Source organism: Hypanus sabinus, chromosome 4, assembly GCF_030144855.1.
Source record: "Hypanus sabinus isolate sHypSab1 chromosome 4, sHypSab1.hap1, whole genome shotgun sequence".
Taxonomy (NCBI): domain Eukaryota; kingdom Metazoa; phylum Chordata; class Chondrichthyes; order Myliobatiformes; family Dasyatidae; genus Hypanus; species Hypanus sabinus.
Window position 1 is genome coordinate 61,207,212 of NC_082709.1, and position 25,958 is coordinate 61,233,169.

Genomic DNA, 25,958 nt, shown 5'->3' on the forward strand with positions numbered 1-25,958 from the left:
GAGCATGTCTTATAAGAGTAGGTGAAGAGTGCTAGGGTTTTCCCCTTTGGAGTGAAGAAGAATGAGAAGTGACTTGATGGGGGTGTACAAGATGTTAAGAGGCATAAATCAAATGGATAGCTGGAGTCTTTTTCCAAGGGCAGAAATAGTTTATACGAGGAGGCATAAATTTAAGGAGATTGGTGGAAAGTATAGGGAGGGGAATGCCAGAGTTTTTGTTTGCACAGAGAGTAGTGGGTGGTGGTAGGGGCAGATACATTAGGGGCATTTAAGGTACTCTTAGATACGCACAAGGATGACAGAAAAATGGAGGGCTATGTAGGAGGGAAGGGTTAGAGGTTGGCAGCACATTGTGGGCCGAAGGGCCTGTACTGTTCTCTGTTCAATGGGAATGAGGAAGGGGGAGAGAGACAAGTTACTGCAGAGGAAGCCTGACGATGAGCCAGTCCATAATCTGCAACTCACTGATGCTCTGCCAAATACATGGTGACCAACCCACTACTCCTAGCCCACGTGTGGGAACTTTGCTATGCAGAAGCAGATGACTGTGGTTCCAACATCACAACACTGCTGGCGCTCTCTCTGATTTGCCAGCAGGGTGTATTCTGAGGATAGTCAGTGATTCAAAATACAGAAGCTAAACACCAACGTTTTGCATCTAAAGGTTGAAATCCAGCATTCCTATAAAATTGCTTTTCTGTTGTTCCAGCTACCTGTTTTAGCAGCTATGGAAGATGATCAGATCTGGCAACACGGCACACCTCTGTCACTAAAGGTCCTTGACCTCGTAACACAAGTAGAAACTCCTGATCCTTCTATGTCCAGCATTCTGACTACATCAAATCTCCAAAGAGAAGTTGCCCCAACCCTCTTGGAGCAGAACCCGCCTGGTCACCAGCAGATTCCGAGAACTCTCCACCACCTGAATCAGAAACGCTGTCGGCTGCAGTTGCAGAAGATTCACTGGTAGCTTCATTTGTTACAAGTTAGTACAGATCTCAATTATTTTAAATCATGGTTGAATTAATTAGCCGGATCTGTTCTACAGATTATTAATCTAAACAGTTTCGAGTAGTAGTTCCCAGTTAGCCGCTTTGATTGGCATCTTGGAATATCACAACTTGAGACCCACACAGCAAGACTGTAAAATGCCATTTTACTTTTCCCAGAATGCACTAGCCTCCAGAGATGCGGCCCTTACCCGAAAGGCTTCCAGGTCAGCTCCAAATCCCGATCCTTCCATGTCAATAAATGTCTAGGGAACAAGAACACTCTGTGAGAGGAAATATTTGATGAGTAATTCCACCTGAGTCGTTTCCCTCTCCATCGAGGACCTGCTGAGTATTTCTGGCACTCATGGGTTTCTTTCTTCTGTGAGACTTGCCCTGGCCCACAACTGTTGATGATCACCATGCTCATTGGCGCAGAACAAGAGGGGGCTGGGCAGGGCCCAGAAGCCTGTGCAACTAAAGCAACAAGAATGCTACAAAGAAGGCTGCACTGGGTGGCTGGCCAGCTGTGAAGAGATACTGGAATCACTGCTGCTGCACTCTTTATTTTCTTCGGGATGCGTGCATGTGCTTTGGCCATCAATCTGAGAGAGAGATCTAAATGCATACAGCATAGAAACAGGCCCTTCGGCCCATCTCGTCCATGCCAACTCATTTGCACTAATCCCACTCCTCCTCCTGTGTATTCTCCCCACACCTGCATCAACTCTACTGCTCAACTACATGCTAGGGAGAGCTTCCAGCAGCAGATTAACCCACCAACTTGCATGCCGTTGGGATATGGAAGGACACCGATTATTTATTCTCCTCGGAGTAGTGTTATGTGAAAGTCACACCAGGACCACTAACTTCAGCAATACCCAGATTTTTCTCAGAAGTACCTCCACTTCAAGCAGCTGGCAATCCCCTTGTAAATAGCAAACTTACAATTCTCATGGAAACACTTCTTGACAGACTTCCTCTAGGACAACTCAGCAGAGCTGCTGTCCTTGTGGGGTCCATCTTCCTACAAAAACTCATGGGAGCAATCTGTCCTCTGCACACTTTTACTCTTCGTGTCTGGGACCTTGGCATTGCTGACACCCATCGTGGAGCCACGGATGCAAAGTTCAGTCACTATATTTCTCCCATTACAACAGTGACTGCACACCAAATGCACTTAGATTGCAAAGGGTCTTGGGACATACTGAACTTATGAAAAATGCTGTGTCACTTTGAGATTATTTTACATGGATTCGATTCTCAACCTTCCTTTCACTTCAGCTCGTGAGCTGGAAAATCCACTTACGAGTTTGTCCGTGCTGGCAGAGGGTCCCGGGGGCCCAGGCGGTCCAGGAGGCCCTCTCGGTCCTTCAACTCCAATCCCTGGATCACCCTGTGGAGGACATGAAGACAGGCACTTACTCTTGGCATGCTCCAATCTGTTATTAACTCATCAGTTGGCCCGATCATGTAATAGATCCAAACTGGCACTGAGCTTGGTAATCACGTTGTCATGGGCCCAGAATCCCATGGAGACCAATCTGTTAGTTAAGGATGTTCAGGAATCAGGTGGCATGGAGATATTCTACCAAAAACATCTCTGCCACGGGTGCTTTTACTTCATTTTGTGTTGATAATTTCATAATTCCCTAAGACCAGAATTAGGCTGTTCGGTTGGTTCATTGAGTCTGCCCTACCCTTCAATCATGGCTGGGTTATTTCACCTTGCAACCCAATTCCACCTTCTCTCCATAACCTTTGAATGCCCTTACTAATCAAGAACCTTCCAACCTTCCCTGTTAACATACCCAATGACCTGGCCTCCATGAGTGTCTGTAGCAATGAGTCTAGCTGGCATAGTGGGCCTTGAACCTATGACTCTAGATCATTAGTCCAGGCCTCTTGATTGGCACTTTGGTAACAATGCCAACCTGAGGTGCAGGTTCTCTGAGCAAAGGGTTCACTTCAGATTGCTACAAGAGTAAACCAAAAAAAAAATACAGGTGCTGGAAATCTGAAATGAAAATAGAAAACGCTGTGGAGAATGAATCAGAGTTAATATTTCAGGTCAAAGACTCTTTGGTGAAACATTAGCTCAGTTTCTGTCTTGGCACGGCGCCCACTGAGAATTTCCAGAATTCTGTTTTCGTTTTAGATCACGGATCGTCAAACACTCTTCACTACAGCTTAGTGAAGGGAAATTGGGTGCACTCCTTGGCCAGAATGGAATTTTCACTACTGAAGAATACAGGGTCAAGAGGCCATTCAGCCCTTTGAAACATTCCCACCATTCCAGTCAATCAAAGCTGACCTTCTTCTTTGTTAGCAAAATATAAATTACTGGAGGAACTCAGCAGGTCAGGCAGAAGTTGTGGAGGGAAAGCAACAAGATCTTCATTTTAATGGAGTCCTATCCATTTCTCTCTGCAGATGCTACCTGACCTGTCGAATTCCTCCGGCAGCTTGTGTTTTTTTTTCCAGTTCAGATTCCAGCATTTGCAGTCTCTCTTGTCTCCTCTTTCTTTGTTGTACGTCTTGGTTCCCTAATCTTGCTGTCCACAAGCATCTCTCACCTTCAGCTTTCAAACTTTCCACTGCCGCTTCCTCACCCTCCTCCGCCTCTCACGTCACCTTTCTTAAAGGTTTATTTCCAAGACCCTCTGTTTCCTGACAATGCTTCTGAGTATTCTGGCTGTAACTTTCAGGGTTGTCCCATGTAGTAGTTCTTCCACTTGGGAAATAATTCCCCACTATCGACTGTATCAAGATGGCCTGAGACATCGACTGCACTCATTTCAATCGATGCTGCCTGGCCTGCAGAGTTCCTCCAGCATCATGTGTGTGCTGCATCCATTTTAATATGTAGCTTTTCCAGATTTTGCCAACTTTTCATTCTTACAAAGTAGCGCACAACAACAGGGAAATCCAGAAAAAAGGAGAGGCAAATGCTAACCTTATCTCCTTTAGGTCCTCGATCACCGGGGGTTCCTGGAAAACCTTGAGGACCAATCTCACCCTGAGTAGAGGTAAGCAATGCAAAATGAAAGGACATTAAACGCCACTTGAATTTGTTTTCATGCAAATCCATTCAAGTATTGTACGCAGTAAATGGCAGGGCTGTTAGGGGCATTGATGTACTGAGGGATCATGGGTTGAGGAAAAGCTGGGAAGTCATGTTGCAGTTGTACCAAACTTTAATTCAGCCACATTAGCAGTACCATGTGTGGTTCTGGTTGTAGCACTAAAGCATGGATATGGAGTCTTTGGAGAGAGTTCACCAGGATGTTATCTGAATTAGGGAGCACTAGCCATAAAAAGATTGAACAAATTTAAGATTGTTTTCTCTGGAGCATTGATGGCTACGGGAAAACCAGGTGGAAGTACAGAACATTAACAGGGGCATAGATAGGGTAGATAACCAGCTACATGGTACTACAGGAAAGATTCTAGCATGGATAAAGCAATGGCTGACTGGCAGGAGGCAAAGAGAGGGAATAAAGAGAGCCTTTCCTGGTTGGCTGCTGGTGACTAGAGGTTTTCCTCAGGGGTCAGTATTGGGACTGCTTCATTTTATATTATGTGTCAATGACTTGGATGGTAGAATTGATGGCTTTGTTGCAAAGTTTGCGGATGATATGAAGATAGGTGGAGGGGCAGGTAGTTTTGAGGAAGTAGGGAGGCTGCAGAAGGACTTAGACAAGTTAGGAGAATGGCAAAGAAGAGACAGATGGAATACAGTGTTGGGAATTATACGTTCATGCACTATGGTAGAAGAAATAAAAGGGTAGATTATTTTCTGAATGGAGAGAAAATCAAAAAATTTGAGATGCAAAGGGACTTTAGAGTCCTTGTGCAAAATTCCCTAAAGGTGAATTTGCAGATTGAGTCTATGGTGAGGAAGCCAAATGTGATAATAGCTTCATTTCAAGAGGACTAGAATATAAAAGCGAGGATGTAATGTTGAGACTTTATGAAGCACTGGTGAGGCCTCACTTGGAGTATTGTGAGCAGGTTTGGGCTCCTTATCTTACAAAGGGTGTTCTGACCCTAGAGAGGGTTCAAAGAAAGTCGTGAAAATGATTCCAGGATTGAATGGCTTGTCATAAGAAGAGCATTTGACGGCTCTGGGCCGGTATTCACTTGAGTTTAGAAGAATGAGGGGTGACCTGATTGAAACCTGTCAAGTGGTGAAAGGCCTTGATAGAGTGGATGTGGAGAGGATGTTTCCTGTGGTGGGAGAGTCTAAGACCAGAGCACACAGCCTCAGAATAGAGGGGCATCCTTTTAGAACAGAGATGAAGAGGAATTTCTTTAGCCAGAGAGTGGTGAATCTGTGGAAATCATTCCAAAGTCGAAAAGTTGAATACTAGAAGGCATTGCTTTAAGATGAGAGGCAAAAATTTTAAATAAAGTTAGTGAGGCATGTTTTTACAGAGAGAGAGGTAGGTGCTGTGAACACTCAGCAAGGGGAGGTGGTAGAAATAACAACAGCAACAGGTTAGCCAGGCATATGGCCGGGTGGGAATGAGGGCGTACAGAACTGTGCGCAGACAGACAGAGGGATAGAGTTTAATTTGGAACCCTGGCCGGACTCGGTCTAGTGCGGGTAAATGGAATTCGTGTAGATGGGAAAATGCTAGAAATGGAGGTGATGGGCAGAACGGCCTGGTTCTGAGCTGAACAACTCTGTGACTCCTACTCTTCCTCAACGCCCCGTGTAATGACCTGACCTGTACGATCGGTATGCAAGAAACGCTTTTCACTGTATCACAATACCGCTGACAATAATAAACCAATTCCAGTTCCGGTCTTTAAATGTGCAGGTGCATATCAGGAAGACTGTAGAACATAAGTGTGAGCACGCACACATACACGTACACGCACACACACCTATCTAAAAGTGAGAGACTCACCGGCTTCCCGTCTTCACCAGGATCACCCTGTAACAAACACACAAGGATGTCTGTCAGTGTCCCGGTAGGTAATAAACCCACTGGAAATCTATGCAGTTTACAATGAACTGACGCAGGAAGTGTGGAGCCTGATCCACAAGCTCCCGAGTTCTCAGCATTTTCAAGCCCTGCCACATGCCGAGGCCACTCAGCCCCGCTCACTATGCAGGGCCACGGAGGGGCAGGTTTCTATTCTCACGTAATGAGCTTGTCCGTTGGACCACCAGCCCTTCACGCGGTGGCCAGGGTCAACCCAGATGGCACAGGGGTGGAAGGCGTGGAGTGACCCGCCCGAGGAGCGAGGTACCAGACCCAGTTACTGGCTTTGCTGAGGCTCGCACTGTCATGATGTCACTGGAGGAAGACAATGACATCATCAGCAGAGCACCCTCGTTGGCCTTACAGTAAGTATACCCGGGAAGTAACTTCTTTTTCAAAAATAAACACTATCTGTGGAATATACTATTGTGCAAAAATCGTTAGGGGCCTCCAATCCACACACTTTTATATGTGTCTACAATGCCATGAATTCTTTACCTCAGTTCCACCAGTGAAGTGTTGGAGAGGTTATTACACGGGAATCAGCCCCTCCAGACTGCACCCGCTGCATCACGAGATGCCCAGACAACTGGAGGCCTAGTGACCGGGTGCCAGGAAAAGGCTTCAATATTCCAGTCACGGGGCCCTGCAAACTCTCAGGGAGGAGGGGATGTTCTCCCTTTTGTGGAGCAGTAGAAAGCTTGATCGACACTCTGGGCTGTCGGTGCCCAGACAGAGCCTGGTTGTTTCTGGCTGCTGACCCAGTAGGTGAGCCTGTGCCAAGTTCTTACTGGGCCCAGTAGAGGAAGGCAGAGTGTTGGTGAGAGTCGTGGAGTCACAGGGCTGAATTTGGCTCTAAAATCCCAGGTAACCTCTGACCCTATTTCATGGAATATGCTGTTATTCAATTACCAGATTCGGGGTGGTTTTAGTGTCTTCTGTACTGCGATGTAATGACCTCCCTTGGTCACGTGACTCTCACAGAATAAACAATATACACGTGATTAATAAATACAGCGATCAGTGCAAAACAACAGAATGGTTCAAAGAAAACGATGTAATCCAAACGGGTGCAAAAAGCAATGATAAAGTGATTATTATGGAATTAATAACAGAGGTAGGACTACGAATCTGCGAACATGACAACAGCACCCGGGAAGGGAACTCCGTACAGTGGAAACTCACGCAGACAGCCGGGTCACACACTCCAGTCAAACCAATGCTACTCACCGGCTCCCCATCTCTCCCAGGAAGCCCAGGGGGACCTTGAAGGCCTAAGTCTGGGTCCATTACAAGCCCATCGCCACGCTCCCGGACCGTTGCCAGGGGGCCAGGAGGTCCAGGAATCCCCGGCTCTCCTTTCTCCCCCTTGGGCCCTCGATATCCAAATCCAGCTGTGCCCTAGTTATCGGGGAGAAGAGGAATGTGAGACCGTCGCTGCTGCAACACCCGTGGAAGCTGGTACAGGTGACTGGCAGTCAGTCCAAGTGGCAGGACAAAGGAGCAGAGGAAAGGGAATTCCACGCAGAGGTACGCTCTCCAACATGGATATGAGAAATCCAAGGGCAGAACTTGCACGGGAGGCCCTGGAGGCGGCTGGGCACAGAGGCCTGGGGTGGACAGGGTGAACAGGCAGGGTTTCAGATGGGCAAAAGGTTACTTCAGCCACTAGGCTCCCTGGTAACCCCATTCTCACTCATTGCGGGAGTTTGTCGAGAGCACGCTAGCATTCTTCTGATTATCCCAAGGCAGACAGTTGGAAAACAATCATATCCCAGTAATAAACTACAAGGGTTGGAGGCCATATTAATCCAGGGATTGTGCAGCCATAGCAACTACACTGTGGAGGAAGAACCCAGCCTTCTGCTGCAAAGGTCTTGGTCAGAGCAGACGCAGGAATCTCATAACTGATTCCTTCAAGGAAAAGGATAAACCAATCTGTGTGGTTAGTTATATTATCCCTCTGGGCAGCAGCCTTGCTGTTTTTTTAAGCATTTTTTGTTTGTTTTTTATGAGGCTGAGCTACATTTTTTACAACGCTCAGATGCAAAACGTGAAAGGAGCTGGCCGGATTCGAACCCAGGACCACTCGCCTTAAGGTCCAGTGCTGATGCCACTGCGCCACCCGCTGGCCATTCTGTGCAGTGACTCTGGCATACCGGTGCCAGACCGCTTTCTCATCTCTTTGGCTTCTCCTCACCTGCGAGGAGAAGCTTATAGGCACCTCCTAACAGAGGAGGCTACGAGGAGGTGTGGGTCACAGGGGTAAATAAAGATGGTTTCGAGTGTGACCACAGGGGATGACCCAGAGGATAGATTCTTCTTTAGTGTGCAAGCGGCTGAGCTCAGGACTCAAACATCAGGAAAGAGCTAAGACTGAAAAGAGCAAAAATACAAGTTGCCGGAGGAACTCAGCAGGTCAGGCAGCATCTGTGAAGGCAGAGGCATGGTTTATGCAGGCTGACACACTGCATATCGGTACAGAGAGGTGAGACATGGGCTGGTGGGACCAGGTGTGGTGAGTGATAGTGGGGAGACGGAGCCAGCTGAGGTGAGGGGATAGGCAGGTGAGAAAGCCATGTGTGCGGGCAATGGGTAGCTTAGCCAGGTGGGAAAGGTAACGGGGGAGGGTGTCAAAGGGGAAAGGTTAACAAGGGAGAGAACGTTGCTAGACCTGTACAAATGGGAAAGGAACACAGACGATGTTGATTACCCAGAATTGGAAAATTCAGCGTTCATACCTCAATGAATGAAAGGGCTTGGATTAAAATCGGTCGGAGGAGCTCTGGCCCTGGCAATAGTGACAGGAACCACAGGATTTAAGGTGACCGGCAAACAAACCGGAGAAGGGATGGGGAGATAAACAGAGTAGATGTTTCAGATCAAGGCTGTTTCCTCTCTTCACAGATGCCGCCCGACCTGCTGAGCGTTTCCATCATTTTCTGTTTTTATATCCGATTTCAACCATCTGCACTTTCTTGTTTTGATTTACAAGGAGATCAGGGGAAATTCAATGTTTCCTTCTGAAAGGACAGAGTAATTTCAACAGGAACTCACAAGAGCAAATCAGACGGTTGATGGAATCAGGAGCAAAGGGTGAGGGCAGGGAAACTGGGTGACAGTTTAGACACCATGGGCCAAAGCGCATCGACACTTCCAGGGACAAAAAGGTTCCAGTGACATTCCAACTATACCTTTTCTCCGGGATCGCCTTTATCACCCTGCAAGGGGGAAGCGAAAAGGAATCTTGTCAGAAATGCAAGCTGATCAATATATCCAATCCTGCATCAAATGCCAGCCTGTGTTGCAACTGAAACATGCCAGCACACTCATATTAATTTATCACATGTACACCAAAACATATACAGCAAAATGGGATGTGTTGGGGGCAGCCCGCAAGTCCGTTATGCATTCTGGTGCCAACATTAGGTGCCTGGAACGTCTGTGCTCAGTGGAGCAACACAGAACATTGCTCAATCGGTAAGCATGCCCACCTCTGTAGCGTAGAGGCTGCTGAACGCTTTTCGGCAGAGAAGGTTGAGAGACCATTGAATCGCGGTATTTAAAATGATGAAACCATTCCAGGAGTGAATAAGGACAAGCAATTTTAACCGGTGACCAGAGGACACGGACTTAAAGTAAATCACAGCTGCACCAGAGGATTTCTTCTACGACACGGCAAGAGGTGCCCGCTGGTTTCAGAAGAGAATCCTGTGGGTTCATGGTGAGAACAGAGTACAGGAGGAATGGTTGTGTGGGGGGTGGGGTGGGATCCAGGTGCAGATTGCCTGCTGGTTGGGCGCAAGGTCTTGAGGAGTGGGTGGGTTCAGACAGCATCATGGGGTAAGGTAACAAGCTCCACATGGGCCTGGAGCCAGGGTCCCCGCAAACGGAAACATCGGTCGCAGCAGCGTACAACTGACCACATCCATGATGATCGGCAGTGGGGACGTTTCTCCTTTGGCTGCTGGACTCTGGAAAAGGTTGCAAAGGTTCTACAATGAACATTTAAAAGGGTCTCGTTCATGCACAGCTTGGGAGAGGATGCTCTCTGCTGCCCTCTGGTGGTGCTCATGAAGTACAAGGCGATCGCCAACAGCTCAGGCCGATAAAGCTGAGACAACCAGCACCCCAAAGGAACAACTTGTTCACCAACAAATTCATTCCATGGCTGCCTCCTTCGAGCAGCTTCATACCTTCTCTCCTTTGATTGTGCTGACTGTTCCAACACTCAAGCCTCTGTCACCTTTCGTGCTGTGCGTCTCCAGAATTCTCCTGTCACCTGCAGAGTGATAAAGGGAAGATGAGTGCAGTCTATCAGAGACCAGCCATTCCCCGCTCGGCCACCAGGGGGCAGGCAGCCGCTTCAATCCATAGGAAGCCGGCCATTCGGAACGGCTGTTTCAGTGGGAAGTGACCACTCGGAGCAAGATCAGGCAAAGGGGAGGCTCAGTCAGCTGAATATGTGTGAATGAGGAGTGTGTCGGTGCGAGAGCATGGGGAGGGGTGAGGAGTGTGTTAGTACGTAGAGTGTTTGGGGTGGGGAGTGTGTTAGTACGTAGAGTGTTTGGGGTGGGGAGTGTGTTAGTACGTAGAGTGTTTGGGGTGGGGAGTGTGTTAGTATGTAGAGTGTTTGGGGTGGGGAGTGTGTTAGTATGTAGAGTGTTTGGGGTGGGGAGTGTGTGGAATGAGGGGAGGGGGCAACATGATGAGCACGACCTTCTCCTTCACATGTCCCACCAGTTTGTTATCGCCAACACGATCTTCTGGTGTGCTGGGACAATGCAATCAACATGGGTGATGCCAACAGGCTCAATAAACTGATTAGAAATGCAGGCTCTGTTATCGCTGTCAAAAGGACACACTCCCAGAGGCTGTGGTGGAACAAAGGACCCGATGGAAAATCCTGGCAATTCTGGACAATGTTTCTCACCCTCTGCATGCCACCTTGGCTGAACAGAGGAGCACTTTCAGTACTAGAACCTGTGCTGCTCCAAAGAGCATTATATGAGGTCATTCTTACCCTCGGCCATTAAACTCTATAATGAGTCAGCCTGTAGCTGGGGAAGTGATGACCCCCTCCTGTTAGACTGTTTACCAGAGCCCTGCATCGTGGACACCCTGTGCAATACTACCATCGTTTCTTATCTGGACGGTGTGAAAGTGCTCCCATTACTGTACAATTTTACAGTAATTCTTACACTACCATCTTATCAGTGTGAACCTGGAAATCTGGTAATACTTGATCTGTTAATCTTGTTCATCTTACTTTAAGGAAATTTATTTTTTATTCTTTCCTACTTCTCTTCTAATATTTGTATATCTGTGTGCTTGTAATGCTATTGTGACACTGTAATTTCCTTTAGGAGCAAGGAAGTACCTGTCTACCTATGTGTCAGTCAATGTGTGTGTGTCTGTGTCTGTATGTGTGTGTGTGTGTACACACCTGTGTTTCCATGTGAGTGTGTATGTTTGTTCTTGTGTGTCCTCGTTTATGTTAAAGCCTAGCATGTCTGTGTGTCTGTAAACACTCGGCTGTTTGAACTCACTTCCCCTTGCACTCACTGTACTCAGAACCATCCCTCAGCATCGCGCACTCATCTTCCTTTGGCTCACTGCACGCTCCCTCATTTTAGCTCATCTTCACTCTCCATAGTTTACCGACAGTGACCGTTCCTTTCTCGTCTGACCGTACCGTACAGTGTTGATCGTAGAGGGTCTATGGAACAGTACACACATACATAGACACACACACACAAAGTGCAATTTTAAAGCACACACAAACATCCAAAGTTTTAACATATCTCTGACACACACTCGCATACAGAAACACTCCCTGACCATTTCATGGGCCCGTTGTGTAATTCATACTTCCACCAGTAGATGGGGCTGTGACCCAGCATACCGCACTCACGGAGCTCTCGCAAATTGCTGGAGGAACTCAGCAGGCCAGGCAGCATCTATTTAAAAAAAGAGTACAGTCGATGTTTCGGGCTGAGACCCGTCTGATGGATACATCTGGCAGGCTCATGTGGTACAGATCTCTGGCCCACTACTCTTTGTGGCCCCCGGAGTCATATGCAACCTCCCCCCTTTCAGTAAACTCTCTCTGTCTGGCACCACTGCCTCAGAGCACCAGTGAGCCTGGTGACCTCTCATGCTGTCTGTGTGGAGTTCACGTGTTCACCCTGTGGCCACTCCAGTTTCCTCCTACATCCTAAAAATATTAACTTGCTGCTGGTGAATTGCTCTTAGTGTGTTGATGGGCAGCGAGGTAGCACAGCGATCAGGGTTAAATTCCCACTGCTGTCTGTAAGGAGTTTGCACGTTCTCCCCGTCACTGCATGGATTTCCTCCAGGTGCTCCAGTTTCCTCCCATATTCCAAAGAAGTACAGTTAGGATGAGTAAATTGTGGGCATGCTGTATTGGTGCCAGAGGTGTAGTGACATCTGAGGGTTACCCCCAGCTCATCCTCCGACTGCGCTGGTCATTGACACAAACAATGCATTTCACTGCATGTTCTGATGTTCCAACGTACACGTGATAAATAAAGCTCATCTTTAGCTTTAGGCAGCAGGAGAATCGGTGGAGGAACAGGAAGAAGGGAATTGCTATGAGGACCAGCAGGCAATCAGTGGGCCAAATAGCCTCCTTGTAAGGAAACATGAGCACCCCTGGGTCCTTATCTCTCCTGCTTCATCAAATGCCCACACTCTGGTAACCTCTCCTGAAATCTCTCCAAATCTCCACCCTCCTTGTCGCCTCCCTCAGTACAAGCTTCTAGCCAGCTGCCTTAAGGTCTGCTTAAATAACCTGTCAACACTGTTTAACAAGTCAATGAATTGCCTTGGGACACTCTGGTGATTCTCTATGAATGGAGGTTCTTGTTACTGGAGATCCAGTGTAAAGAGAGAGATGCTTCTTGTGGTCCTTCCCCACCCCCCACCCCCTTCAGAACGTCCCACATTGCTTCACAACCAATCAGAAACACACTTGATGTGGTCATCAAGGAAACAAAGCAACCAATGTTTACACAGCAAGATCCCACATGGAGCAAAATCAGAAATGACTGCGTAATCTGCTTCAGCAAAGCTGGCTGATGTGTTACAACTGCAGCTTCTCCAGGAGGATCTGTGAACTTCCACCTGAGCGGAGTTTAAGCTTGGGTTTGGTGTTTCAGAGAAAGACGTGAGAGAGTGAGACACAGCTGTCATTTCCATGACTACATGTATAAGGAGTGTGAGGGGTTGCAGCCTCCATTTGAATACGCTCCCGATCTTTGATCAGCCAGTCTGGAGGGCAGTGGGCCTCCTGGAAGGACTATGGGTTGCCTTGCTTCTGAGCCTGGCCAAGCCGGCCAATCACGGGTCCAGGAAAAGGAGCGTGCAATGGCCCGGGAATGGTTAGCCCGCAGAGGCTCCAGTCTGTTGTCCACAATGATAACCACATTTTAATTTGAAACTGGTAACAGTGTGTTTCATGAAGTCCTGTATATTATAGAGCAAACACGAGGAAATCTGCAGATGCTGGAAATTCAAACAACAACACACACAAAATGCCGGTGGAACACAGCAGGCCAGGCAGCATCCATAGGGAGAAGCACTGACGACGTGTCGAGCCAAGACCCTTCACCAGGACCAGCATTTTGTGTGTCCTGTATATTATATCTTAGTGTTCTGCCATGATATTGTAATCATTTGAATAATGTTTTTGTAAAGAGCAAGAGACAGACAGAAAGAAAGAGAGTGACAGACAGACACAGAGAAAGGGATAGAGACACAAAGAGAAAAATGACAGACAGACAGAGACAGAGAGGGAAGAGAGAGAGAGAGTGAAATGCAAAGAAACAGAGAGATGGAGAGGGAGAGAGAGACAGAGATGGAGAGAGTGAAATCTGGTCATCATTGGAAGAAGCAAGGGGAAAATCCACAATCTATTCTTGCCTAATCCACCATAATCCTTAGCAGGAATTTGCTCGCTTTTAAGAGTAATCTTTTAATCCCTGGGATCTGGAGCAGTTGACCGAGCACCACTGTCCTATCGGTGATACAGCCAAACAAAGAGCCGCTGGGCAGTTGTTTCAGTAATTGACACTAGACACTAGAACACTACAGCACAGTACAGGCCTTTCGGCCCTCGATGTCGTGCCGACCCATAACATGACTAACATGATGCGATGCACAAAGAGTTTGTCAGATCCCCATCACCCGAGTTTCACCAGACCTTATTATCTAAACTGAGCCCTTCCCATTGAGCAACTTGATGCGATGGGTCGCTGCGGTGTGTGTGAAGTTCAGGCCCAGCGCTCATATATGGAGAAGCCACTCGAGGTGAAAAAGGATCCAGTGCTTTCCCAGCATATTTGACGAATAAATTCTCCTTGGGCTTCCAGCTGGGTGTAGGTATAAATTTTAAACAGTGCTTCAGTCACAAACTCTGCCATTTTCATCAGCAATGGTGCATCTAGTCTGGTGGTCCGTCCCTCCTGATTGGTTGAGGACTAACCTATCAGGTTCCGATGTCCCACCTTGCTTACAACCGAATTCCAGTTCTTACTTAGAGTGGGACTTCCATTTTTGTTAAAGTTCTTATTCCCTAGTCTTATTTCAATGGCTTCCTTCACCAGGTGGTCCCAAAAGCCACTGGCAAGGCCCAGTAGTTTTGGGCCACCGAAGTCAATCCTGTGGCTGCTACCACCAGTTTCTCCGGGTAACCTAGACGGATATACGTCCCGTGCTCCTTGATGTGGGATTCCACCGCACGTCCTGTCTAGCCGATAAACGCAATTCTGCATTCACAGGGAATCCTGTAAACGCCAGTCATCCTGAGAACCAGGTCAACTCTGACCTGCATACGCTGCGATTTGAACTTCCTTATGGGGCAGTATCAATCTGCTATTTCTTCAGGGTCCTGGCGATCTCTCCAGGAACCATGGAATTATAGGGAGACGAGGGTAGAAACGGGTTCCTCCCCATGGTTATTCTGTCCGCCCTTTTAAGGGTCCGATTGATTCCCTTCACCTTGTAGCCATTCTGAAGGAACGTCATGCCTAATCATCTGTTTCCTTGTGAAGACTCTCTGGTTCTAAATCGTTTTCACACAGTTAATCAAAGTGGAAAGGACTGCTCCACGTTGGGAGGCGTGATAGTGGCTGTTATTGTTGAGGTATAAGTCTGTGTGAGAGACAGATGCCATCCAATTTCTGTTGTATTAGAATGTCCAGGAAAAAGAGGCAACCACTCAAGGAATGTAGGAGGTGTATCCATTTGTGTTACCCTGAGAAATCAGTGATAGCAGAACACTAAGTTCTCAGTAGCCATAGGATTGACTTCGACAGCATTTAGGACCATTGAAATAAAACTAGAGAATAAGATCTTTAACAAAGGCAAAGATCTCGCTCTAAGTAAGAACTGGAATTTGATTGTAAACAAGGAGGGACAGCGGAAACCTGATTGGATGAGGACTAACCAATCAAACTGGACGATGGGGGTATCAATACACCGGACTAGACGTGCCCAGGCATCATCCCTGATGAAGATGGCGGAGTTGGTGATCGAAACATCGGTTAAAATCAATACCTGTACCTAGCTGGAAGGCCGAGAAGAGTGTATTCATCCCTCGCGGTAGTTCGCGGGGACCCTGGCAGACAGCCGCTGGTGTAGGGCAGCACCAGGGTACAGCCAGGCCCAAGAGAGGGGTTTAGGTCAGAGATGGAGAACAAGGTGGGAAGGGTTGTTCAGCGAGATGAGGACTGGGGAGTGCTGGCTTCACACAGGGGTACAGGTCCACAGGGGGGTCTATGAAGGTGCAACGTAAAGGCCAGTGGATCAGTGAGAACAAGGGTGCCGGCCAACCTGCTTTTGGATGTCCTTTGGCTTTCGGAGGATCGACTGGAGGAGGCCGGTCACTGGGGGGACAGTAGTCAGGGAAGGCGGTGAAGGCCGAAACAAGGTTTCAGCTGCACTGACTGAAGGTGATGGGTAGGATCCGGGGAGGGGGGTAGGATATGGGGGAAAGGGGTAGGATCTGGGGAGAGGGGTAGGATATGGGGAGAGGGGTAGGATCTGGGGTGAGAGGGGTAGGATATGGGGAGAGGGGTAGGATATGGGGAGAGGGGTAGGATATGGGGAGAGGGGTAGGATATGGGGAGAGGGGTAGGATCCGGGGAGGGGGGTAGGATATGGGGAGAGGGGTAGGATATGGGGAGAGGGGTAGGATCTGGGGTGAGAGGGGTAGGATCTGGGGGAGGGGGGTAGGACCTGGAGTGAAAGGGGTAGGATATGGGGGAAAGGGGTAGGATCTGGGGTGAGAGGGGTAGGGTCTGGGGTGAGAGGGGTAGGGTCTGGGGTGAGAGGGATAGGATCTGGGGTGAGAGGGATAGGATCTGGGGAGAGGGGTAGGATATGGGGGAGAGGGGTAGAATTGGGGAGAGGGATAGAATTGGGGAGAGGGGTAGGATCTGGGGGAGAGGGGTAGAATTGGGGAGAGGGATAGAATTGGGGAGAGGGGTAGAATTGGGGAGAGGGGTAGAATTGGGGAGAGGGGTAGGATCGGGGAAAAGGGTAGGATCGGGCAAACGGGTAGGATCGGGGAGGGGGTAGGATCTGGGGAAGGGGTAGGATCTGGGGTGAGAGGGGTAGGATCTGGGGTGAGGGGTAGGATCTGGGGGAGAGAGGAGGATCTGGGGAGAGGGGTAGAATTAGGGAGAGGGGTAGATTTGGGAAAAAGGGTAGGATCGGGGAGGGGTAGGATTGGGGGAAAGGAGTAGGATCTGGGGTGAGGGGTAGGATCTTGGGTGAGAGGGGTAGGGTCTGGGGTGAGCGGTAGGGTCTTGGGTGAGAGGGGTAGGGTCTGGGGTGAGAGGGGTAGGATCTGGGGGAGGGGGGTAGGACCTGGAGTGAAAGGGGTAGGATATGGGGGAAAGGGGTAGGATCTGGGGTGAGAGGGGTAGGATCTGGGGTGAGAGGGGTAGGACCTGGAGTGAAAGGGGTAGGATATGGGGGAAAGGGGTAGGATATGGGGAGAGGGGGGTAGGACCTGGAGTGAAAGGGGTAGGATATGGGGGAAAGGGGTAGGATCTGGGGTGAGAGGGGTAGGGTCTGGGGTGAGAGGGATAGGATCTGGGGTGAGAGGGATAGGATCTGGGGAGAGGGGTAGGATATGGGGGAAAGGGGTAGGATCTGGGGAGAGGGGTAGGATATGGGGAGAGGGGTAGGATATGGGGAGAGGGGTAGGATCTGGGGGAGAGGGGTAGAATTGGGGAGAGGGATAGAATTGGGGAGAGGGGTAGAATTGGGGAGAGGGGTAGAATTGGGGAGAGGGGTAGGATCGGGGAAAAGGGTAGGATCGGGCAAAGGGGTAGGATCGGGGAGGGGGTAGGATCTGGGGAAGGGGTAGGATCTGGGGTGAGAGGGGTCGGGTCTGGGGTGAGGGGTAGGATCTGGGGGAGAGAGGAGGATCTGGGGAGAGGGGTAGAATTAGGGAGAGGGGTAGATTTGGGAAAAAGGGTAGGATCGGGGAGGGGTAGGATTGGGGGAAAGGAGTAGGATCTGGGGTGAGGGGTAGGATCTTGGGTGAGAGGGGTAGGGTCTGGGGTGAGGGGTAGGGTCTTGGGTGAGAGGGGTAGGGCCTGGGGTGAGAGGGGTAGGATCTGGAGGAGGGGGGTAGGACCTGGAGTGAAAGGGGTAGGATATGGGGGAAAGGGGTAGGATCTGGGGTGAGGGGTAGGATATGGGGGAAAGGGGTAGGATCTGGGGTGAGGGGTAGGATATGGGGAGAGGGGTAGGATATGGGGGAAAGGGGTAGGATCTGGGGTGAGAGGGGTAGGATATGGGGAGAGGGGTAGGATATTGGGAGAGGGGTAGAATTGGGGAGAGGGATAGAATTGGGGGAAAGGGTAGGATCGGGGAAAAGGGTAGGATCGGGGAGGGGGTAGGATTAGGGGAAGGGGTCGGGTCTGGGGTGAGAGGGGTAGGATCTGGGGGAGAGGGGTAGGATCTGGGGGAGAGGGGCAGGATCTGGGGGAGAGGGGCAGGATCTGGGGGAGAGAGGAGGATCTGGGGAGAGGGGTAGAATTAGGGAGAGGGGTAGAATTGGGGAAAAGGGTAGGATCGGGGAGGGGGTAGGATTGGGGGAAAGGAGTAGGATCTGGGGTGAGGGGTAGGGTCGGGTGAAAGGAGTAGGATCTGGGGTGAGGGGTAGGGTCTTGGATGAGAGGGGCAGGATCTGGGGTGAGAGGGGTAGGGTCGGGTGAGAGGGGTAGGATCTGGGGAGAGGGGTAGGATCTGGGGTGAGAGGGGTAGGATATGGAGAGAGGGGTAGGATCTGGGGGAGAGGGGTAGAATTGGGGAGAGGGATAGAATTGGGGAAAAGGGTAGGATTGGGGAGAGGGGTAGAATTGGGGAGAGGGATAGAATTGGGGAAAAGGATAGGATCGGGGAAAGGGGTAGGATCGTGGAGGGAGTAGGATTGGGGGAAGGGGTAGGATCTGGGGTGAGAGGGGTAGGGTCTGGGGTGAGAGGGGTAGGACCTGGGGGAGAGGGGTAGGATCTGGGGGAGAGAGGAGGATCTGGGGAGAGGGGTAGAATTAGGGAGAGGGGTAGAATTGGGAAAAAGGGTAGGATTGGGGAAAGGGGTAGGATCAGGGAGGGGGTAGGATTGGGGGAAAGGAGTAGGATCTGGGGTGAGGAGTAGGGTCTTGGGTGAGAGGGGTACGGTCTGGAGTGAGAGGGGTAGGATCTGGAGTGAGAGGGGTGGGATCTGGAGTGAGAGGGGTAAGGTCTGGGGTGAGTGGTAGGATCTGGGGTGAGGGGGTGGAATCTGGGGTGAGAGGGGTAGGATATGGGGGAAAGGGGTAGGATCTGGGGTGAGAGGGGTAGGATCTGGGGTGAGAGGGGTAGGATATGGGGGAGAGGGGGAGACTCTGGGGGAGAGGGTGGAAGTTGATGGGAAAGAGGACGGAATGAAAATGAGATCTGTGAGGGATTGGTGTAAATGGGTGGCTGATAGTGGGTATGCCATGTTGGAGCTGGAATGTGTGGAATCACTTGTGGGATGCCCCTAACACAAGGGTCGGCAACCCGCGGCTCCGGAGCCGCATGCGGCTCTTTGATCTCTGTGCTGCGGCTCCCCGTAGTTTGTTAGTTTTTGAAATGTAATTCGAAATTTGAAGATTATGGTGATCTTGTACAATCTAAAAACGTTCTGGAGACCCCATTTCCTGGCACATCCGAACTGGCTCACAATTAGCCACCGTTCCGGCTAAGGGAGATAGCCTACGGGGGTTTGTGAGTACGTGTCTTTTGGAGCATCCGCGCCTACGGGGACGGGTTGAGGGAGGCTTTAAATCAAGGCTGTTTAGTTCGAATAAAGTTACCTTTGACTGCAGTGTCTTTATTTTAGTGCTGTGTGTAGCGCTGCACCGCTACAACGTGTTTTTTATCGCTATTAATATACATCACCACTGCCAATGCCTGACACCCGCCAGTGCGCGCTTTCTTTTAATTCTTCGATCCAAGGTAGGCTAACTATGGAGTAACCTTCAACCCAACGTCTTTTTTTTGGAGTTCAAAATGTTTTTGTTGCATGCAGAAATGTAATTTCGTTTTCTCTGCAGGAGTTCATCAATTTCATAAATGCAACATATTATAGTTTGTTTATACAAAGCATAAAGGCAAAACAAAACGTTGTATGCAGTGTTATTTCATTTTAAATGTCAAACGGGTTTTGTGGCTCCCAGTGTTTTCTTTTCTGTGGGAAATGGGTCCATATTGGCTCTTTCAGTGGTAAACGTTGCCGACCCCTGCCCTAGCACATCCTTGGGTGTGTTGGTTGTTAATGCAAATGATAAATTTCACTGCATTAGGTTTCAATGTATGTGTAATAAATAAAACTAAGTAAAATCATGTCATATGAAGTGGGTAACTGATCAGCTACTGTGCTGATGACACCACGGGATGGGGGTATGGACAGCGAAGGAGTCTATCACAGCGGGATCTGGACCAGCTGCGAAAACGGGCTGAGAAATGGCGGGTGGAATTTAATGCAGACAAGTGTGAGATTCTGCACTTTGTTATGACCAACAGGGTAGGTCTGACACAGTGAACAGTGTGGTAGAACGAAGAGATCGGGAATACATGTCCAGCATTCATTGAAAGTGGTGTCACAGGTAGATAGGATCGTAAAGAAAACTTTTGGCACATTGGCCTTCATAAATCATAAATCAAAGTATTGAGTACAGTATTTACAAGGATGTTGCTGGAACTTGAGAACCTGATTTAGAGGGAAAGGTTGACTAGGTTAGGACTTTATTCCTTAGAATGTAGAAGATTGAGAGGAGATTTGATAAAGGTATATAAAATTTATGAGGGGTATAGATAGGGTAAATGCAAGCAGGCTTTTTCCACTGAGGTTGGGTGGGACTACAACCAAAGGTCAAGGGTTAAGAGTGAAAGGTGAAAAGTTTAAGGGGAACATGAGGGGAAACTTCCTCACTCAGAGTGTTGTGAGAGTGTGGAATGAGCCGCCAGCACAAATGGTGCCTGCAAACTCAATTTCAATGTTTGAGAGAAGTTCTGTAGGGGTATGGAGGGCTATGGACCAGCTGCAGGTTGAGGCAGGTTAAATGGTTTGGCATGGATTAGATGGGCCAAAGGGCCGGTTTCTGTGCTGTAGTTTTCTTTGACTCTATCAATCTAAATATGATGGACAGCATGGACTAGATGGGCAGAAGGGCCTGTTTCTGTGCTGTATGACTGACAGCTCCATGCTGAGGCAGGAAGGCGTTCCAACATGCACACATGTGCACACGGATACACACGCACACGTACACATATGTTGTGACTTACAGACACCTGCACACATAGACACTGACACGTGCACACGGGCATGAGCAGAGATACATGGTCATGTGTCATGCGTGTGCACCTCTCCACGCACATACACACAAGCGCGTACACCTAGTACAAACACATAGCGTTGTCAGAGGAAGACAGCAACCCGAGCAGAAGTAGCGTTCCTACCTCTCTCCGCCACAGCTGTCCACCGGACGGTCTCGTGGGCTGGCCGCGGTGCCCCAAGGCTCTCTTTGCTGATGGGTGGAGGGTGAACTGGTGGGTGTTCTGGGGGTCGATATGAAGGCGGGGTCACCTGTGGGGAGAAACAAGACCTCGTTTCAGGGAAGGGATGTGGGAAAGGGGTAAAATGGACACCTCTTCTCACACGAATGCAGCAAATGAACTGACCCTCACACCTCCGGGTAGCTGCATCTCAGGCAGGAAACACCGGGGCTTTCAGCTACTCCTCTAGAAGCCCAGGCCTTCCCCCAGTCTAGGGCAAAAGCAGCCTCATGGATCCACGCCCCGTCTCCTCCCTTCAACACCCTACTCAGTATGACCTGGGAAGCACATTCACCCAACGTGGTCACCCTTCCGACAGGACTCAGCACGTAACAGTGGGTGCTGGCAGGAGGCCCCCCACACCTCCCAGCCTGGCTGCAAGCAGCAGTGGCTCCATGTGACCTCGCCTTCCAGCCGGACTGAAGCGACTCATTGTTCCCAGGAATGCAGCCGCAGAGCTGCAATTGAAGGGGCCACTGTTGCAGGAGTGGGGGGCAGCTAGGCCACCCGAGCCGGGTGCTGTCCAACACAACCCTCGGCACTTCCTCTCCACACAAGCCCTCCCAACCTCCACAAGCCAATGGCAGCTCTCAGACTCACCACTGGACCAGGCGCAAAGGGTGACGCAGAAAGCTGGCGAAAGGGTCCAGACAAACAAAAATAAACCAAAAGATTCTGCAGCTGCTGGAAATCTTGAGAGACACAAACAAAATGGGGTGGAGGAGCTCAGTGATGCAGACAGCATCTATGGAAGGCTGTTTCAACATTTCGGGCCACCACCCTTGGTGAAGGCTCGATGTATGGCCTTGGCCCATAATGTCAACAGTTTATTCCCCTCCATGGATGCTGACTGACTTGCTGAGTTCCTCCAGCATTTTGTGTGACAAGCGGAGACCGTCACTCTCCGTCACAACCTCGTGGCGCGGCTCGTAAAGCAGCTGCCTCACAACTCCAGGGAAAGGGTTCGATCCTGACCTCCGGCGCTGCCTGCTTTCCCCCCCATCCCAAAGTAGGTTAATCAGCCTCTGTAAGGAGTTTGTATGTCCTCCCCATGATCCGGTTTCCTCACACATTCCAAGGATGCGTGAGTGAGTTAGTAAATTGTGGGCATGCTCTGTTGGTACCAGAAGAATGGAGAAACTCGTGGGGTGCGGCCACTGTGTTGGCTGTTGACACAAATTGTTATGTATTCATGTACATTTTGACCCTAACAGGCAGCTGTCAAGCTTCCCTGTGTGTTACACACTGAACATAACGTGGGCAGCCATTCTGGGTAAGTGACTTACAAGTCAATAGATGCCTGCACATTTGTTCCTCACCTCTCTGTCTCTCGTGTGTGTTATTCACGGCCACCCGGCTTCCCAGTACCACAAACACAACGACTGGCAACGAGGTGGCAAGTCCTCACGTGATATTTATTGCTTTGCTCCCTTCGGCAATGCTGGCGGTGTACCGCTGTGTGAGTGAAAGGCAGACGCCACACGCCACAGGAAGCGTGGTGAGTGAGGAGTCCGAGGGGAGAGAAGGACAATGGAACGGTTACATAAAACAAGTAAGAGAGGGGGAGAGAGATGGAGTGTGATTGTGTTTGAGAATGGTGACAACGTTTGGAAGTGTGGGGGCGTATGATGAAATGACAGCAATGGAGGTCATTTAGTAAAAGATTTGAACATTTTGCACAGGCAAATCAAATTTTAGATGATATTCATGTTCCAGCTTTTCCAACAGCGATGGATGCAAATCCATTTAATTTATTACACAGTTTAATGCAACGTGCGAAGCTTGGCAATAAACTCAATGAGGACACAAAGTCTTAAAGGACCACCATTCACCTAAACCTTTGATTATTGCTGAGGGGCACGGATTTCATGAAAAAAGGAATCAAGGAGGAGGAATTCGGCTGCAGGACTGTATTGAAGGGGCCACTGTTCCAGTGGGAGGCAGCTAGGCCTGGGCACTGTCAGCACCGCCTCCCCTCTGCAGCCAGCGGCAGCTCTGGTGCTCTGATGGACTCACCACTGGACCAGGTGCAAAGGGCAACGTAGAACGCCAATGAGTTTGACTTTAAAGAAGGTGAGTCTACTTCACAGTTTGTGGTGATGCTGAAGCAATTGTCTGAATGCTGTGTTACTGAATGACACTTTGTGTGATCGACTCGTACACAGTCTGTGTAGTGAGGCAATTCAGAAATATTTCCTTACAGAAGACGGACTACCACTACTGAGGAAACGGAGATTAGTACATCTATGGAGATGACGGCTAAAGAGGCACAGCTATTAAGCATATCTTCCCAAGTTCATAAAGCTTCTACCGACTTTAAGAATAAGACAGCTATTGGTAATCAATGTCAGCAAAGGAATGCTGGTATAAGGATTTAGATTGCTGAAGCTGTGGTAAAAAGGGACATATTGAACACGCCTGTAAAAGTAAAAAGACACTGTCAAGCAAAGACACGGTATTAAAGAAAATCGACTTTTGGGAAAAACAAAAACGAAGTGAACAAGATGGAGCATACTGAGTGGCTCTCACCGTGTGGTTGAAGAAGCTTTGCATGGTTTATGTGTTTCAGGAGGCAAAGATGGCATTTGTGCGACCCTGCGGTTGGACGGGGCCACAGTGAGGATGCAGGTAGACACAGCTCTGGTGTCAGAGAGAAATTGCAGCATCTCATCCCAGAAGGTGTGAGGCTGACTTACACACTGGTGAGGTTATTCCAGTGAGGGAGGTAGTACATGTTACAGTGGGGATTAATAGATGGAGAAAGAAACTCCCATTGTGCATTGTTAACGGCGGCTACCCAGCAACTCTGGGCCGCTCGTGGTTGGAGCAGCTTCAACTCATCTGGCACAAAGTGCACATGATTGGTGGGAGCACCGGTCTACAACAGGTATTAAAGAACCAGACAGAGGCATTCAACGGAGAACTGGGCAGGATGAAAGGAATCACTGTTAAGCTGACACAACACCCAAATGCCTGTAGGCAAGACTGTTCCATAGGCCAAACCAGAGGCAGAGGCTGACTCGGAAAGACTGCTCCAAAGTAAGGTATGGCAACCAGTGTACGTAAGTAAATGGGCAGCTCCATTGGTTCCTGTCCTAAAAAGGATGGGTCTTCAAGGCTGTGAGGAGTCTTCAAGGTAACTTTTAACCCAGTTCTAACAGTTCTTCCCCTCTTTGATGTATTTTTTGCAATATTGGCTGGAGGACAGCCATTTAGCAAGAGTGATGAGTGTAAAGCATTATTTGCAGATGCATGTGGAGCCAGTCCCAGGAACTGTGGACCATAGTGTCTTACAAAGGAAGGTTCAGGAACCGGAGGCTTCTGTTTGGCAACATCTAGGCTCCCACAATTTTTCAGCGAGCAATGGACAGGGGTGCAATGCTATTACTGTGAGCACCTACACAACTTGTATCCTTCATTACTAAGACTCAAGGGAAATGGGCTCAAGGTCCAGGAAGCCACGTGTGAGTTCTTTGACCTTTGACTGAATATTTGGGCCATCTGATTGACAAGGCACCATCAAAGGTGAAGGAAATTGTGGAGGTTCCATCACTACAGAATCTAAGTCAATTAGGATCTTTCATAGGACTAGTAGCATACTACGTAAAGTTTGTTCCTAACCAAGCTGGCATGGTCAAACCACTTCATGAGCTTTTAAAGAAATCAATACATTGGCAGTGGACAGATCACTGTGAAGAGGTTTTTAAAAAGGCCATAACAGCTTTGTCACAATCCAAAGCACTCACTCACTTCAGCCCGTTGATGCCCATGCAGTCGGTGCGCGATGGTGTGGGGGCAGTTATCTCACTCATCATGACATCGGGTCAACAGCGTCCAATTGCTCTCATATTGAGGACATTAAGCATGGCAGAAAACTGCTATGCCCAGAATAAGCAGGAAGCACTCGTAATTCCTCTTTAGATGACTATTTACAGTACAGAAAGATCATCGCCCCTTGATGTCAGTTTTTGGTTCTTCCCTGGCCGCTAGTCAAATGCAATGTATGTCTGAGTACCATCAGAATGCTGATGGACTACCCAGACTTCCTTTAGCTGGTACAGTTCCAGAACCTTCTCTGAAAGAGATCCTTTAGTTCATGGAAGTACCTACAGCTCTGATAACTGTGACACAGGTCCAGAAGCACACACATACTGACCCCATTCTTTCTAAAGTGGTGGACTTGATAACACATGAATTGAAAGGACACCAACCATAGAAGTGAAACCTTATCAGGCTCGATGGAAGGAGTTCCTAGGCCAGGCAGGATGTTTACTGTGAGCCGACTGTGTTATCATCCCTCCACAACAAGTGCTTGACAAGCCGCATGCAGGACACTGTAGCACAGTGTGTATGAAACGCATCGCACACAGCTACTTCTTGTGGCCAAGGCTGGATTAGTAAAGAGAAGGCCAAAGCATGCCCACACTGTCAGCGAGTGAGAAATGTTCAACTTGCTCCTTTGCATCCTTGGGAATGGCCTGAAGAACTATGGACAGATGATTCACATAGATTTTGCAGGACCTGCAAAGGGGACATATTCTTGTTCATAGTGGACGCACACAGCAAATGGCTCAAGGTCATTATCATGAAGAGCACTACATCTGAAAAATGCATTGAGGAGCTACGTTTAATCTTCAGCTGTTTTGGGCTTCTTCAACAGCTTGTAAGTGACAATGGCCCACAACTCCTGTCTGAAGTGTTCAAGACATGTATAGATGCGAATGGTATTCAGCACTTCAAGTCAGCATCATATCATTCAGCCACTAATGGCTTTGCTGAACGATTTGTACAAACAATGAAACAAGCCCTCGTGTGTTCAGTGGGACGTGGGTCCCTCAACCAGCATCTCAGCACTTTC

General features: G+C 49.0%; 1 protein-coding gene across 4 annotated transcripts in view; it reads right to left on the minus strand.

Annotated features, from left to right (window-relative positions):
* The window catches only part of LOC132392814 (collagen alpha-1(XVIII) chain-like), a 269,811-nt gene that overhangs the window by 56,526 nt on the left and 187,327 nt on the right, over window positions 1-25,958 (minus strand). For all 4 annotated transcript variants that reach the window (XM_059967218.1, XM_059967219.1, XM_059967217.1 and 1 more), the window contains 8 exons: window positions 21,005-21,131; window positions 10,180-10,265; window positions 9,178-9,204; window positions 7,214-7,384; window positions 5,906-5,932; window positions 3,946-4,008; window positions 2,299-2,385; window positions 1,202-1,255 (listed from right to left, as the gene is read on the minus strand). In XM_059967218.1, the coding sequence (XP_059823201.1) occupies window positions 1,202-1,255; window positions 2,299-2,385; window positions 3,946-4,008; window positions 5,906-5,932; window positions 7,214-7,384; window positions 9,178-9,204; window positions 10,180-10,265; window positions 21,005-21,131 (642 nt within the window). The remainder of the gene's footprint in view (window positions 1-1,201; window positions 1,256-2,298; window positions 2,386-3,945; window positions 4,009-5,905; window positions 5,933-7,213; window positions 7,385-9,177; window positions 9,205-10,179; window positions 10,266-21,004; window positions 21,132-25,958) is intronic.